At 33.1% G+C, this 17,440-nt stretch overlaps 1 protein-coding gene across 2 annotated transcripts in view; it reads right to left on the bottom strand.

Annotated features, from left to right (window-relative positions):
• Positions 1 to 15,317, bottom strand: part of LOC128208100 (neutral alpha-glucosidase AB-like) — a 36,477-nt gene extending 21,160 nt beyond the window's left edge. The window contains exons 1-12 of one of the 2 annotated variants that reach the window (XM_052911442.1): positions 15,280 to 15,317; positions 12,470 to 12,583; positions 11,955 to 12,197; positions 11,608 to 11,787; positions 8,981 to 9,119; positions 8,563 to 8,671; positions 8,204 to 8,300; positions 7,794 to 7,895; positions 6,255 to 6,333; positions 5,202 to 5,378; positions 2,146 to 2,207; positions 1,718 to 1,795 (exon numbers count right to left, since the gene is read on the bottom strand). In XM_052911442.1, the coding sequence (XP_052767402.1) occupies positions 1,718 to 1,795; positions 2,146 to 2,207; positions 5,202 to 5,378; positions 6,255 to 6,333; positions 7,794 to 7,895; positions 8,204 to 8,300; positions 8,563 to 8,671; positions 8,981 to 9,119; positions 11,608 to 11,787; positions 11,955 to 12,197; positions 12,470 to 12,583; positions 15,280 to 15,305 (1,406 nt within the window). In that variant the 5' untranslated portion in view covers positions 15,306 to 15,317. The remainder of the gene's footprint in view (positions 1 to 1,717; positions 1,796 to 2,145; positions 2,208 to 5,201; positions 5,379 to 6,254; positions 6,334 to 7,793; positions 7,896 to 8,203; positions 8,301 to 8,562; positions 8,672 to 8,980; positions 9,120 to 11,607; positions 11,788 to 11,954; positions 12,198 to 12,469; positions 12,584 to 15,279) is intronic. The other variant, XM_052911443.1, reaches the window with a different exon arrangement.
• Between the last annotated feature and the right edge of the window lie 2,123 nt (positions 15,318 to 17,440).

Below are 17,440 nucleotides of genomic sequence, written 5' to 3'. Positions count from 1 at the left end.
TTGGGTAAAATTAAATTGATAAATAAGAAATGTGAGTGTCATGATTTAGTTTGGCCATCTATCTTACAATACATACATTGTGTGGAAAGGAGCCATTAATTATCATCAGGCAATATAGTTCTGTAAGTTATGTCTAGACAAAAGCTTACAACATAAATCTCAATTCAAGGAACAAAATGCACAACAATTTTCAGAATTAAAGACAGCACTAAAGAGCAATAGAAAAGTAATCGGGAAACTCTCTCTCTCTTAGAACTGCCATTTCGGAACCATGTGTAACAATTCTTTCCACAACTGATTTATGTGAATTATATTTTGCTACAGTTAAGTGCAAAAAAACTCAGCACAAAAAGTAATGCGACAATGTGTTTGTTTGTCTATATTTAAAAATAAAATAATTTATTAGTCACAAATGTTACACAACTTCCAGGAAATATCATTACGCTATTTCCATACAAGATAAGGAAAGGTAAATTTTCAAAGTTTATCATGGTGTGAGATTATTCGGAGATTTGAATTAGATTTGATATTTGATGATTAACGATTAAAAAATCAAAATATACAGCCAAATCTGGAATACAACATGAGCCATTTGTGTGATGTATGTATAACTTATGTTTGTTCAGCCATTATGCATTGCTAGCAGTAGAATGAAACTGCATATAAAGGCCTCACTTCTCAGTATAAAAACAAAATATGAAGTGGACAGTTTTAGTAAATTTGGGCTTATGTTTGGTTCAAGACCCACTTCCATCCAATAACTTCCTACTAGAACATGCAAGTTCCACTCTGTTGTTTCATTTAAGATTCTATCACGGACTGAAAGTCAGCTGATTTAGAGAAGTTACTGTTATAATTCACACAAATATTTTACGAACATGGCCGTTTACAAACAGAATTTTAGGTACAAGGTCATTTAATAATTAATAATTTTATCAATTTTGTTCATGTTCAGCTACATATCTCAAAGTACAAAATTCTGACTAACATCAATGGCATGTGCCTCAACATTCTAAAATTTGTTTTAATGTTGTTGCCACATAATTAAGGTGTCCACATTGTGCAGTGTCATCATTAGTTTGTTTGATATTTACTTTCAATTAGACAATAAAAAAAATGGACTTGAAAATCTACACGTTTTTCAAGGATATACCATATTGCAGAACTTTTCTTCAGAGTATATCTTTTCTATGTTATCCTAAACTCCATGGTTGATCCAAGGCAACCATTCTATAATTATCCAAAATGTTGTACTGAAAACATTGTAAGCAAAACTGTTGAATCAGGAAAAGCCTTTATTTACATCAATGAACAATAAAAAAACAATATGGCCATTTCATTTTCCACTGGAGGATGTTTTTTTTATATAACTTTTTTTCACATGATGTCATTCCATTTTTCCTCATGTTAAGTATTAAATTCATCACTCAAATTCTAAAGCATTTGTTAGATCACTCACATAGCTATAAACGAAATGTTGGTGTTCACTTAGATAGTATCACTAATAGTACCTGTTTTCAAAAATAAGCATCAACTTCTTAAATAACAAATATTCATGCAAGGAAACTGGAGAATGTGGAGAAAACCCACTGGTCCAGCAATTTAGTGTTAAAGTGCTCTCATAATACATGACAGTACATGAACAACTAGTGCTAAAAACGTATATTAACAAGGTTTGTACACGTAGCATTAGTGTAACTTAAGACAGTCAACGAACCTTTTACCATCTGTGTGTTCGATGTCTAGCCAAATAACGTCATAGGGAATGTCGAATGTGTCAAAGTTGGCATCCACACTGAAACAGCAATAGATAGGTGTACGGTAAACAAGTTTAATAGAGCATTGTCCACACAATAACTATCTAAGAACATTCAATAACAAAATTCCAACAAAATTAATTGGCAAAAAGTAAACAATCTTAAAGAATTAATTATTTTGCTACCTTTCAGCTATATTTTTCTTCAACCTATACATTGTAAAAACTAAACAATCTTTAACCAATTAATTATTTTGCTATCTTTTAGCGATATTTTTCTTCAACCTATACATTGTAAAAACTAAATGTTACTTAATAATGTAGGTTATTTTTCTAGATATTAATCTGGCCTGATTATGGCGACATCTATTCACTTTTTTGCCACTTACTTTTTTACATCATCCTGGTCGTTATAGTTCCATCGACACTGGTGGTAGGATACAGCAAACATCTGAAACAACAAGGTAACTCTCGCTTACAAGTGGCAAATTTGAAAAGAAATTAAAACCAAGATAGGTCTAAATAAATGCTGGAAAAACAGGAATAAAAAAAAAACTTTTCATTTTTTAATGGGCAACAACTTAAATTAAATCAAGCAAGAGTAAATTCCATGTTTTAATATATATCTGATACGGCTACGCACTAGAGTTTAAAGTTTTAAATATCATATTCTTTTGCTTATTTTTTATTTCAAAAGGGAGTACCTCAGAGTTACAGAACCTGCCCATGGTATCCCTGATATGGCCATATTAATATGTTTAAAGTCGGACACAAATAGAATGAATGGTGTTCATGTTCAGTGGGATACTCCTTGTTAAAATTTTATGTACCATTTTGAAAGTGTTTACTTTGTTTTCCTCTATACATTAACTCCCAAATCGGAACAATAAGAAGAAGAATGGGTATACCTGTCTATGGTTACTGTCTGGATAAAATAAATGCTATTCACTTATTCCAAACATAATGATGTCCTTCACAACATATTACAAGCCGTTTCATCACTTGGTTATGTGTGCCATAACTTTAAAGCTTTTCAACTCCAGTATAAAATGTTTTGGAGAAATGATGAAACCTGTACAAGATATTCCTGCCATGGCCATGTACTTATGATTACGGTTTGGCAAAAATAATGATCTTAAATGGTTTGGATGTTATGAAACTTTTACCTAAAAAGTTGACGAGGGATTGCTTTCCCACTTGTCAAACCATCCAGCCAATTTGACATGTTTTGGCTAATTTATAAGCTGAGATTTGGCAATTTTTTAAATGTATAACAAATATATTATACTTCAAGGTAGACAAGGATATTTTCAAACCTAAAATATTTTGAAAGCCGAGTTACTTCCCTTCGCACTGCTATTTATTAGGCCAAAAAATATGTTAGTTTCTAGGGCACACCTGCACACATTTTTCATCATTCAATTCTATTTTTTTCATCATACAATTCTATTTTATTATATTCAATGGAATAATTGTATTCTATTTTTATGCCAAAAGGAAGAATTGTGTTAAGAAATGATTTTTATATCAAGGCCCAATAAGTTTGTATAGTTGTTTGTAAAACATATGTATTATATTACCCATCAGATTCATGTGTGTCATGGTCACATATATTTCAGGTGCTTAAATTGCTATGTTTAAAACAAAAAATCACCAGCTGCTGACCCCTCCCAATTTCTATTGTTTGTGCCTAAGAAACTAAAGAATGATTTATATATTTGGCCTTATGTCGTCATCCCTCTAAAGAAATATAGAAGCAAATAAAATGTAACTTTTAATCATGATTATTTTAAGTTTAATGAAATCTGAAGATATTTATTGTGTGAGTGTATAGTTTTATTTTTTTTTAATAAGGGAGAAAGGGAGGAGGAAATGAGTGTAATTGCCATAGTGATTGGAACTTCTTCAGACTTTTTTGTGTCATACCCTTTAACAGAGAGAACCCATACATTTTAAAAGTACTATTAAGTAAGATCATGTTGAAATACTACACCTTGGGCTAGACCAACCCAAGGCACTCAAAGATTTACCAGTACTATAGGTGTCCATTTTTGAGAGGGTGAATCAGGCATTTTAAGTCAAAATATAACAAAATATTTTAACATTCTTTATACCAGCATTTATGTTGAAAACAGCCATTTAGACATTTTTGAATGTCATATATAATAAAATTCATAACAGTCTTCCAACAAAAGCTTCAAAACAACTCTATTTTATTAAAGGGAGGTAATAAGAATGAGACTTTTTAACACTTCTTGAGAGGAAATGGAAGTATTTAAAAAAAAAAAAAAAAAAAAAAAAAAAAAAAAAAAAAAAAAACTATTAAAAAGATTGTTTCATATCCTGTCTGGATTCATACTTCCAAAATAAACATAAAATTCAATAATCTGTCCAAATAAACACAGTCATACAACCATGTCTTCAATATTCAAGGCAGTATCAAATAAAAAAAAAAAGGGGGCAAGACCGCTATGTCTCTTATTAGAGTTTAAGCTGCATCATATGGCTTTACTCGGCCTTGAGGAGAAGACCACTTGGTTCTTTAACATGCCAAGTGAAAAGCACCAATACATGGGAGACAAACTGCGTTGAAGCAGTACTGAGTACTCCAAATATCCCAGTACTATCCTCTTCTGCCAAAAGCCAGGCAGGGGAGCTACTGGACCAATTTTTAATGTCTTTCAGAGTGTCAGGATCATAGATTGAACCTCAGACCTTCTGAACCCAAAGCTGATAATCTTACAGTGAACTATAAGGATGGCGACCAGTATTTATCTTTTTCACTGTTAATGTTGCATTTACTTCCCTTGTTTAATGCAGTCAAAATTCTGGAGTGGAGAGCTTGCAAGAGTTATTCAATTTATGCAGTAATTGCAGACTATAAGTACAGAGACTATGAAGTACAGAGACTTTTAAAACAATCTTTGCATTACCTCCCTATAATTAAACCAAATATGATGGGCTAACTTCATTCAGCTATAAATTTCATTGGTTCTGGGCCTCCCGTATGATTCATTGCAACTGAACTAAGGTGACGAAAAGAGCCTGGTCGGCCCTCATTTAACAGGGGCTGACCACTCTTGCTTCTGTTCTTGCAGTGGTTTTTGATGTTTTATTGTTGTTATACATCCTTTTATTCAATAATGGCGGTAAATATCTTCCTTTCAGTTCTGAACTCGTCTTGAACTGCACAGGGGCTGCAGTGGGGTCTAGCCATAATGCAGCCAATAAATTTTGAGATCTATAACACGACAACCAACTATTGTGTCACTCTTTTAGAAGTAGCTTATATAAATACTTAAACTGAAAGTGGGACAACTTCAAATACTTAAATGGAAGAAACGTATAATTTGTTTCCATTATTTTGTGAAAGCTATGTTTCTGAGTAAGAACTCTTGAAGAACAGAAAATGCCATCATTTTCCCGCCAATACAGAAGGGCTTACCGGTGGGAGATTTGTGGTTCCGGTTAGCTGAGCATATTGGTAGAAGACGTCATATGCGGAAGGCCCCATCATAATAAACACATCGATAACACCGCTCTCTGAGATCCAATGTGTGTCAGTCTGCGGGATCTCGTTACTGACCCCACCGACGATATCCGCGATCTTCGACAGAAAGTTCTGGTAAATAAACAATGTAATCTTTCATACTTTAACATAGTGAAAAAACAACACACACCAAATGAATGAGTGATGAGTGAAAATACATGAAGATCAAATTAAAGGAGCAATAGTATTATTATCTATGAATAGATGTACTCAATGTTACTGAACCACTTGACTGTTTTTTACAAAATCACATATTTTAATTACAACCAGGAACACAACAATAAACACCAACCATAGAACAATGAAAACTTTAAAAACATGCATTCCAGTGACGTCCCATAGAAATGTTGGCATTTCTTTTCAGAAAGAATATTGAAAAAAAGAATGAAATTATCACCACAAAAAAGTAGTGAATTAAGAATTTTGACATGAATGAACAAATTTCAATTCATTAAAACACTTTTCAATATCTCAGTCATAATATTAAAAAAAAAATATGATGAAACAAAGCTATGCATAACAGTCACAAGGCAGTGAGAGTGGAAAGAAATAACGACTGAAATGATAATTTCTCTATTTATCAGTTATTTTTTACTTAAAAACAGGCATAATAAAAGGTTTGACAAAAGGTAGGGAAAAGTAGCAGGCCTTTCCAAAGGTAGGAAAAGCACTGGAAAGCTTTTCAAAAACAAATTGTCTGTTTCAAAAAGGTGAATGATCTACCCAGGTTTGTACCAGAGTGGATTCCTCTGTTACCATGACATTTCCCTATAAATAGAAACCTGGAAATCATTTAATGTTAACAATATTCATTTCGAACAATAACTGTTTGACCAAAAATCATCTCAAAGTTTTAATAATGTTCTTCATTATAATGTTGTGGCGCAAAATTACCAAAGTTCATTCTGTATGGCAGAATTGATGGGGGAGAATTTAATAGGTACACACCTTGTCAGCAGTGTTTGAGCTGATGTCTACCCACGACTCTGCTGCGTTGTGCCAGAATACTCCCACAGTCCTCTTCTCACTGAAATACACAGGCTGGCCTTCTACACTCCATTCTTGCTGTTGATTAGTTCATTCATATGAAACACTTAAGCTAAATTGCAAATAGTTTTATGATATGAATTTGCTCTGTCAGTAGAATATTCTTTGGATTGACGGTTGAGTTAGAAATCATACCAATTTTCACTATTGATTATCAAAAATTGAAAAAAAAAACGAACAATGATTGATTAATAATCCAACAATCTCATGCACAAATTTCACTACTTAAAAACAATGTATTTCTAATGTCTTTTCTAGTGGCACTCTTTAATATGTTATTTTCATTCATATAGCCTTGTTTGATTACATTAATTACCAATTATAGTATTTAAGAGGAGTTACGGTGAGAACTTGGCAGGAAAGTATGTTTTGAAAGAAGAGAAGTTGAACCAAAGTGGTCTAAACATTGTGCAAGGATATCTTTTCTTTAACTGATTATGACAAATCACTATCCAAAGTTGCTGATATTTCAATCAAATTTTTAATATAGTTGATCCTCGGATTAAGATTAATTCACAGTGATCTACAGTTAAACTGCGATCGCTCGAGGATGCCGGGGACAGAGCCAAAACCTTGAGTTAACCAATGTTTCGAACGACCCGAATTTCAATTTTCCGGTCTGTAATGAAATATCTTTCAGTGTATTTTAAGTTTGAAGTCGTCAAACCAACTTTTTACTAAGACACCGATATGTGTTGCGTTGTGGAAATTGCTCATATGATCAAAGGCTGTCACATACTAAATGTAAAATGTAAAAAAAATATCAATAAATGAATAAACAGAAATGTTTATTTTTACAAAATTGCCATATTGCAAAGCAAAGTGACAAGAAGGAATTTTTTTCAGAGATTCCGATGTTGGATCGATCAAATTGCCTTTCAACTGTCATTGCAATTTTAACAACTTGCAAAATTTTTAACACCTAACAATTGTTTGTTTATTTTGGAACACGCGTTCGGGACAAAGTCTGAAATAATGACCTCGAGGGAGCCATAAGGTTTTGTGGATGATTTGTGTACTTGGGACCGACTATATTGCTCGACTCCTCGATATATTTAAGTTTCGATACAGCGTAGGTATATTTTATATGAAAATAGAAGGAAAAATGTTCGGGACCAAGCTCCGACCTTGAGGGACTGCCGGTTCTCGAATGACCGCTTGTTCGAACGACCGCAGTTTAACTGTATTTGTAAAAAACATGTCCTTAAATTATCATGAAATCAATAGTATAATCTTTCACAATGACGTTTTCATTTCCTGCCTGTTATTATAAACTCTAAAAAATATATTTAAAAAACATAGATAATTGACTTTTAATTTTACATTTAATAATATGTAGTCAAATAAACTTTACATGAAGATCTTCACATCTGAGGATTTTTTCTGTTGCTTTTAGCCAACAAAACATTAGCTAACAAACTATGATGATATGTGACGTACTTGTGAGCCAGCATGACGGGCACAGAGCCGTAGAGAGCCATTGGGTTGTACAGCTCATACTCAAACACATCCAGGTTGAACAGCCGGTACGGGTCTCCACTCCTGGAACAGTATAGCTTGCATGTATAGTTTTGTATAAAATTTGCCATTTATTTTTTTGGGTCAATCACTTTACGCTTAATAAACGCATTATAATGGCTATGTACATTAAGCAATACAAATAATTATTCTCTTTGACAGTCCAATTATAATACATGCATTTCAGTTTTCAATTTTTAAAAACTTATGGGTTCATGCACCTTCATAAATACTGGAAAGCTCTGAAAGCTGAACAGTACAAATGACTTGGTAGGGTCGTACTTGGTGGTTTTTGGACTAAGCATGGTCTGGTATACCCTAGATATACTTACTTGGTGGTTTTGAGGGCCATAGACTCAGCATGTTCAGGTATACCATAGACATACTCATACCCAGGGAACGAAACATCAACTCCCACAGATGAGGGCCCTGTAATCAATCAATCATCTGTTTTAAGCTTCTCACAATAGAAATTTTCATCAGTTCAATTGTACATATATCTTTACAAAAACTTTTTGAATTCTCAAAACTCGTTAATGATTGAATGGCATTGATTTCCAATGATCTCAGTAAATATTAGATCCATTTATATGCAATAAAGTTGACAACGCAAAAATCAACATAGGATGAATTGTATGTTTAGAACAGAAAACAGACGCAGCAATCAAGCTGACAGTATATGGCCACCCACCATATGGTTTAGAGTCATGGAAGGTCTTGAAAGTCTCCTCCCACATTCCGGGCTCATTGTTGTCATCTTCCTCCTGCTGCTTCCCCTCTCCTTCCTTCTTCACCTCCTCCTGGGGACAGACAAATAAACATGTACAATACATACAATAGTGTAACAACAGATAGATAACAGGGGGTCATGGCATAGCAATGTATTTAAATTAAACTGGGAAAAGAAATAACATCTATGTCAAGTTCTATAATATCATTTTCACATTCAAGATTGTATGGTTTTCACTAATTCTTCATACCTAGATAATTGTGGTATTTTTATTCAAGGTGGTAAGCAATCTTTGACAGTTACTAAAGTTAATCCTGTTTATTGTTTGATAAAAAAACAACAACATTAAATTATCAAGAAAAGAGCCTTGCATTAGTACCTTATCTTCAGGAATTTCCATCTCAACTTTGTTCTCATCAGCTTGTTCTTCTGCTGGGGCTGGTGGGGCATCCTGTGGCTCCTCCTGTCCCTCACTGAAACCACGGGAAAACCAAGATGTTACCCCGTCTAACCAGCCCCTACAAAGTAACACCACACCCTTTCTACCCATCTACCTCTAGCACTACAAGAATACACATATACATAGTACAAAATTTAATGAGCAGCAGCCAATTGTATAAAACTGTTTTATTCCCTTTTGATTAGTTTTATATGATATCAAAATAACGTATACAAATATTTGTCAGCTAGAATTTATCTGATTATTACCATTAACCATTTAAAAAATTCAATACGCAAAATTACTATAAAATTCTAGACCATATTTCCTGAAGAGTTATACAATTGGCCACTAATGGTCTACTAGATGTGTTGTGTGTCATTTACCTTGCAGAGGTAAGATGCATGGTTTTATAGGTTGCATAAGTTCCTCAGTTAAAGGATAGCAAAAATATAGAAATTCAGATTCATGTTATACATGTATTACATTTTATTTAGCATTGTATTATATAGGCAACTACAAAGAAGGTGACAGTTTTCTTAATGCAATACTTAATATGTGAGGGACACGGGAGGGAGCTTGAAATAATATACTAAAGAGGCATGCTCATACCCCGCAAAGCATCTATACATGTACAGTTTGCATCAGTTTTACATCAACCAACTAATGAAATCGTAGTTTTGAATTATGATCACCTGGATGGCATGGTTACATAAGAATACCTTTAAAAACTAACTGTAAGAAATCACTTTTGGGACTGAAAAAAATTTACTCTCTGATTGTCAAAAAATTACATTGTGAATGTGATTTTATTAACTGATTGACGAGTATGCTATTCTTAGCTTATTTGCAAAGAGTACTATTTCAAAAGATCTTCAGCAAGTGTTTGGTCAACAGAAGCTGTGGTCAACAGAAGCTGTGACCACAGTATATAACATTCAGCCAAAAAGAAATATGCTTTTGATTGTTTAAGGAAAATATACACAGCTGTTTTTTCCATGCAATGTACACAGCTGTATTTGGATGTGTGTAATAAAAATAAATTTCAGTGGCAATTTCCATTTAATCATCTTAAGTTCCTGCTAAGGATTTGACCATATAGTTATTGGACATTTGTTTTAAACTTCAATATAGTCCATCATGATCATATGGTTGCATTATCCAATAAAAGTGCTTTCAAAATCATTTCAGTGGAATGTTAGTAATGGTTTAAAATTATTTGTATGTCTTTACTAAAATAGGCAGTTTAATGTGAACCAGCCATAACCAATTATATGGGTAAATACACACTAATAACCCTTTAATCAGCTTAGTGTTTGAGATAAGACTTTGTTTACAATATAATTCTACCGAGCACTTGATTATAATCAATAACAGCTGATACTCATCTACTTTCACAAGTTTTCCAATACAGAAACTCAGTAGTCAGCCGTTACTGATTTTAATCAGGTGCAGCAGTAGATAAAAACAGTGGCTGGCACAGTTAGTGGTTAGTTTACACAATATAATGTAGACAACTTAAACCTTAAAGAGTGTTTGTACTAACTTACACAAAATAAATGGTTGCATCAAACTATTTATTTTTGTAAGTACATACTAACCATCTTTAACCATAACTTAGCACAGCAACCTTTCTAACAATATGTAGTCACACATTTACAAAAGCTGTATATAGTCTGATGTACTTTAAAAAAAATATAACATGTGAACAATACCTCCCATCTGGCAAAACGGTTCATTCAAGCAAAGAAGGGAAATCAATTATTTATTCATAAGCCATCATATTGGCGAGATATTGTGGCAGAAATAATAGTTCAAACGGATTACCAACTACTACCATGCACAAATCAATAAAAGCTGCCAACAGTGGTTAAAACTTTACTTCACACTAACTGTGTTAAGTTCAAACAGTGTTAATAAAGATTAACAATACATGATAAGGTATACAAACATCAGGCATAACCAAACTAGGACAAGTGAAAATGCTAGCTATAAAATAGATGGAAAATGCATAATGTTGGTCGAAATGTTTTAACAGAATTGAGAAGAAAGCTTAAAGCTTATACAATGTTTCTTTCTGTCTGTGTCAGTTAGTTTTGCTGGCTTGGAAAGACTGGGAATTATCTATAACTGAAACCTACACACTACTTGTTCTACATGATTTTCTTTTAAACTATATTATACATACATAGATAAAGAATGAATATTTTATGTTTTAATTAAGTGCTAGGACAGTCACATTACACTTTGAAAAAGAAGGTTTTAATAAATACAATGAATTATGCAAGGTCACATTGCACTAAATAATCAAGATAAGATTTTAAATTTTAAGATCTTAAGCCAGTAAAACACAATTGTTACGTCAAGCTGAACCATGTGTGTCAGAGTGAAATTTGTTTGCATTGGTAATCATTAAAGGGAAGAATTGCTGACTCTACCAAATCTCTCAAATACATTTCATTATGTAACATGTGATGATTTTGAAAATATTTTTGTCATAATAAACACTCATTTGTTTTTACTATAATATAGGAAAATGAGATCACCACCACCTACAATGTACTTACTTTTGTGGTGGGCTTTGTTCCCTGAAATGTTCAAACTTGAGCAGTCCCTGAGCATTGATGCTGACTACAGGCTCTTCTTTATTGATGAAGTCCACACGGAATGGACGGCTCGTGATCAGTATTTTGTTCTCCTCAAATCCAAGACTGATGCTTGAGTCTGAGCGCTCCAATACCTTCAAGCTGAAAGGTAGATGAAGGCTATTTTTTGGCAAATATTATATTGAAAACAATTGTGTTGCTGTTTCTAGCACTTAAAAAAAGAGAACTAAAAAGTATCAAATGGTGACAATTACTGAAATTAGTAAGAAAATAATAAGAAATGGTTGTTTGAAGACAAGTCAACTTACTCTTGAGTTTTGGGTTCTCCAACTAAAGCATCACCAACTGGGATCTCATAGCGCTTCCGCAATGGATTAAGCTCATTTATCTTGAGTCTTGCTGTGTTATCTTTTATAGCAGTAACCTGCATCAGCAGCCTCACATTGTTTTTTGTGTTCAATATCTGCACTTCCATTCCGGATGACTGGATTTTCACTGATTCCATAAGAACAACATAGGGGCTGGCACCCGGCTGCAGTCTTCGATGTCGTCTGAAATAAAGAAATTAATTAATTTCATCAGGAACTATATACACTTGAAAACAATGCAAAAAAACCTCAACCCCTACATTAATTACTCTTTAATTGCTTCCTTTTACCAGAAACTGTCCATAGGCAAACAAATATGTAAATGTCACACACAGTATAAATATTAATGGTCAATGCTCTATCAATCCAGACATCAAAATTAAAACAAATAAAGCATACAGTGCATTTTTGTCACTAGAACATAAATAATTCTAATGAAGATAAATTTTACTAACTTGCAGAAGCTGCTTTGGTCACAAGTTTTAAAGTTGTCTCTGCTGACACTTGCAACAAGGTCGGACAGAAGCAGGAGGCAAACAAGCATCTGGCTAAAGGCCATGGCATAGACACTGAAACAAGAGCAATCACATGTAACAATAAAATAGTGTGGTAAGGGTTACACTTTTTTTCTTTCTATAGTTTTTTTATTAGGCTATTATGTATGAACGTTATTGTCTTCATATTTATATTATTCACTTTCTCTATATATTTGCACTGCTTTTTACTGTTGGGAGGACATTGGCTTTGAACTTTATTGGCTGTTCCTTTTATTTTTTTATTTTTTTTGAGGAGGACTGTTAAACTGTTACTGTTCACAAGTTTCACTGACAACGATTATTGATCTTTATCTTTACAAGGTTTTGGCCTGGCTAGATTACTGTACCATATACACCACTGCAACTTAATTGGTTACTAACCATCCTAAACGATTTATTGCCTGTAGAAAGAGGAGGTGTGATATATTTATTGGGGGATTAAAAAAACAAGGGCAATTAAGGGATTAAGAAAACAAAGACATGACATGTTTGTACCACATTTATAGACTGTATGAAGCAATAATCGTACAGTTATATTCATTGAAACCATCAATAGAACAATAAAAGTCAACACATTCAATGATACAGGTAACTATTTAACGGATGAATTAAAGTGCAATACTGAATTTACAATCGAAAACACCAAGCAGAAACATTAATCGCTCATAACAATGTCCATTCTCTCCACGATATCCTCATAGCCTATTCCCTCGGTGGTATAACTTTGAGTTATGTGATGTCACATAGAGTGACTGTTTGATCTGAAGCCGATTGTTTATTCATTTCAATGCATGTGTAAATCGGTCAACTTGTGTTTGTTGGGATTTTAATTAACTTGATGAAGGATGCGTTATAAATGACCATTGATAACTACAGATAAATTAACAAGTGGTAAAACGCAAAAAACACGAAGAAAAAGGCAGGTTTTATCCCTTTAGCACATAGACAAGTGGCCAGATTACACCTCCCATTCAATAGCCATCTTACTGATAAGCAGTCCTTATCTGTATAGGTACTTTTCAGGATATTCGAAAATGAGCAAATGAATACAGCAGTATGACCTTAAAATCAATATTACTCCAAATAATTGTTTCCAAATCTTTTTTATGTGAAAACATTTTTTATAGGTAATTAATTTATCTAATAAATGGTGTCAATGATGAAATATAAAATTCTTTTATTTCATCTGTGAATGCATTTCCAAGATGGAATTGTAATATTTCTTTGAAATGTCATAATTGCATTAAATCAAAGGGTAATAATATGCTGTGATCGATCTAAATTTTATTACCCCTATCATAAAAAAGACACATCTGGATTAAAAAGCCGACAATTGATGTTCTTGTGTATGATACACAGAAATGTGGCAGGAATATCCGGTGTCATCCAGCTGAGAGATCCAGTCCAGAGTGTCTGTTTAACTTTATTACCCCCTCATAAAATTCTTTACAAAAAGAAAGCCGATAAATGTTTTCCAAGTAATGAATAAAAAGATCTAAATCATCAAACGCTTGCACAAATGTTGTTTACTTGACCTATTTTACGACCGGAACCATGCTGGCCATCGATTAGCTCAGCAGAAAATTTACTCATCATTTTCTCAGCTACTTATTGTTTCTATTGTTTGTAACACAAAATATTATCTACAAATAATTATTATCTTTATTGATTTCAATGGTAAATTAAACTGACATAATAATTTCATTGATTTACGCATCAATGTTTTGGGGGAAATTCCATACTGTACAGTACTGCCATTCCTCGAGGTTTTATTACGTCACAGTAGGATCTCACACCTGTGATTGGCAGTATAAATAATGACCTTCAAGTTTTAGCAGACGACATTTTCGAGGGAAAATCAATACACAAAAGGTTAATTTTCAGCTTTATAAACATCCGGGATATTGTTTACAAAAAGAAAGATGCAATATTGAAGTATTGAAATGACCCTATTGAAATATGCGGGAGATGCGTTTACATCCAGTAGTGTATAGGGTCGGCCAGATGCGTTTACATCTGCTAATGAGCTATGTCGGCCTATCTCGTATACATGCGCTAAAGGGTTATTTTAATTTTGGACATAAATAAAATGTAAAAATGGTAATTTTCGATGAATTCGGACAGCCAAAAAAATAATTATTTTAAAGTGTCCGAACTCTAAGGTGAAATACCGTATGTTTCTTTACTCAAACTGAATCGCCAAGATGCAAATTTTGTAGGAACAATCGAGTAAACCTGAACAAGAATTTGTTTATTTAGGGCCTCACTAATGTGGCTGCAGATAGCTAAGACAGGTGTCCATTGAATACACTGCAGCTCCAGCACTTGTTATAATGGAAGCCTGATACTCATTATAATGTGCTGACCCAGATGCAGAATTTTTCTATCAAAATAATGAAAAATTGAACAATGACAAAATTAAAGAAACATTCAATACTTCTAACAAGTAATACACAGCCTGCTTTTTTTGGAAGGGATGGAAAATTCATACGGAGAAAAAGTTAGTATAGTTTAAGAGAAGTTTGCTGATGTAAATAAAAAAAGACGGACGGACGGTTCGATATTTTAAGAACATTTCAGGAAAATCGATCATTTCAACTAAATGAGAAGCCCCGAATAACCATGAAACACTATTCTGTTTAGACAATTGGTTATCAATATATTGCAATCACAAAATATGAATGTCAACAACAGAGAAAGTTATGAAATTCGAAAAACAATGATTGTACCGGTGACGAGCTTTGGTCATCGCCATGTTGGAAATAAAATTACGTGTACAGCCGCAACATCGAATCATAAAGAATGAGTGTATAACTATTCATTTTTTTAATATTCACTTCCATTCAATATACATACAATGAAATCAGTCAAAATAATGAATTAAATTGTAATATTTTATATGAAATTCGGATGCATGGTCAATGTATCTAACGTAAACGGTTAGACACCACTATTAACAGGGGTCGATTCCAACCCAGTGATCATCCCTGTACATAGCAGTAAGGATGATTGTGTGTTTTTGCGCGGTGCATGTACCAAACCAGTATATTTTACAAGAAAAAAACACAACAGAAATTTTAATAGAAATTATGAACAATATACAATAAACCGCCAACGCGGAGTAAATTTTATGTTTGAAACATTTCAATCTAATTTTGGTTCTAATTTGGCAACTATAACTAGTACTACAACGGTATACAGGTACTAGTCTAGAAAGAGTTTTTCACACTTGAAACCTAGATAATAATGTCGGATATTTCTGCTATAATATAAAACAACTGAGCTCTAATTCGAACTTTGAATGACGTCGTATATTTTCAAATAATAAGTTCACATTTTACACCAATTTTCTTTTTCTTCGAGGTCTGACCTTTACAGAGTTAAATAGTCCGGTGTTATTATTCCATCTTTAAGGGAATGCAAGGTGGCGGGGCCCTTTGGTAGGGGAAAAAGCGTCGTTTTGACAAAAAGGGGAAAAGCACTTACATTATTCATATAATGTTCAACTTGTTGTCAAACCTTTTATTCGACAAACCTATCGACACATGCATGAAGGGCACTAACATGCTAAATGTTTGAGAGATCAATGCTCCTACAAATAAACTTTTAGAGGATTTCTTTTTACAAGGGAATAAGGAATATATATATATACTTTTTCATGAGGTGAATGGGCTGTATTTCGGCACCAAAATAGCCAAAAACAACAACAAAAACAAAAACACTGGATTCTTTTAAAAAGACTCACTGTTACCAAGAAAGAAAACTGGAAACGCTAAAAAAATAATCAAATATATGTTCAAAAAAAGAAGTGTATGTATTTGCAATAAGACTGTTGCTTCAACTTTTCAACGACTTACAAGTAATTTAATTTGAATAGTTAGTAAATCTATATTTACTATATACATTGGTATAATTGTATTGTCTGATACAAATGTATGCTCATTGCTATATAATTATGACTTTTACATTGTAATAAGTTTACAGGTTAAACGAAAGAATAATTAATGAGGTTAAAATTCATCAGATTGTGTTGCACTGCTCCGATTCGGTTGAAGATGGATGATGCAATTTATTTCATGAGTCTCTTCATGGTATTGTCATATAGCCTGTCGTATTGCAAAACGTTTACCGTGAATGGCACAAACTCGCAAACTTTTTTTATATTTTCAGATGTTGAACGTTACCAGTGACAATTATTCGACATCTGTAGAAAGGCTCATAAATCTGGATTAATTGTTATTGATATTGCAAGACTGGTGCTTTCACCATACCTTACAAATTGTACACATTTGTTTATTGCATTCGGATAAGAAATAAGTTGTTAAATATGTTACCAGTGAAAATACAAACGTATTTACAAGTTTCATAACTGAAATAATTTATTAGTTTGTGTTGTGTCCTTAATTGACTGATAAAACAACATCTAATGAGTTTTTGTAGGCGTGTTACCATTGTGATGAATGAAGTTCATACAACCGTTTCTACAAAACGTTCTAAAAATAAAACGGTATAGCAGTAGATTAAGCGATGAGGCCTGGGAAATATTGTCAAAAGCGGAAAACAAAATCAGTGTTTAGTTTGAACTAACTGTTTAAGTAAAATAGTTCCAGTTGAATAGCTGGTATCGTAAAAAAATCCTAGCTTGTAGGGCAGCATAAAGCAGGTTAGGGTTAAGACAATTGTCTGGCTTTCATAAAGATGAGTTTCCACTTGTAAAACGTTAATGTGATGACTTTCCTTCCAGATTAACATGACAGCTTTCATGAAAAATAAGTGGGTATGTGGTGGCAGAATCTCAAAGAAAGAAGTAAAAGAAAATGTACTTAATTGTTTAATAAAAATGCATATGTCAAGGAAGATACATGTTATAAAAAACCGCTTGCACGCCAT

The sequence above is a fragment of the Mya arenaria genome, chromosome 11 (assembly GCF_026914265.1).
Source record: "Mya arenaria isolate MELC-2E11 chromosome 11, ASM2691426v1".
In the NCBI taxonomy this organism is placed as follows: Eukaryota; Metazoa; Mollusca; class Bivalvia; order Myida; family Myidae; genus Mya; species Mya arenaria.
The sequence above is the reverse complement of the archived record's forward strand: the minus strand, read 5'-3'. Positions and strand labels throughout refer to the sequence as shown.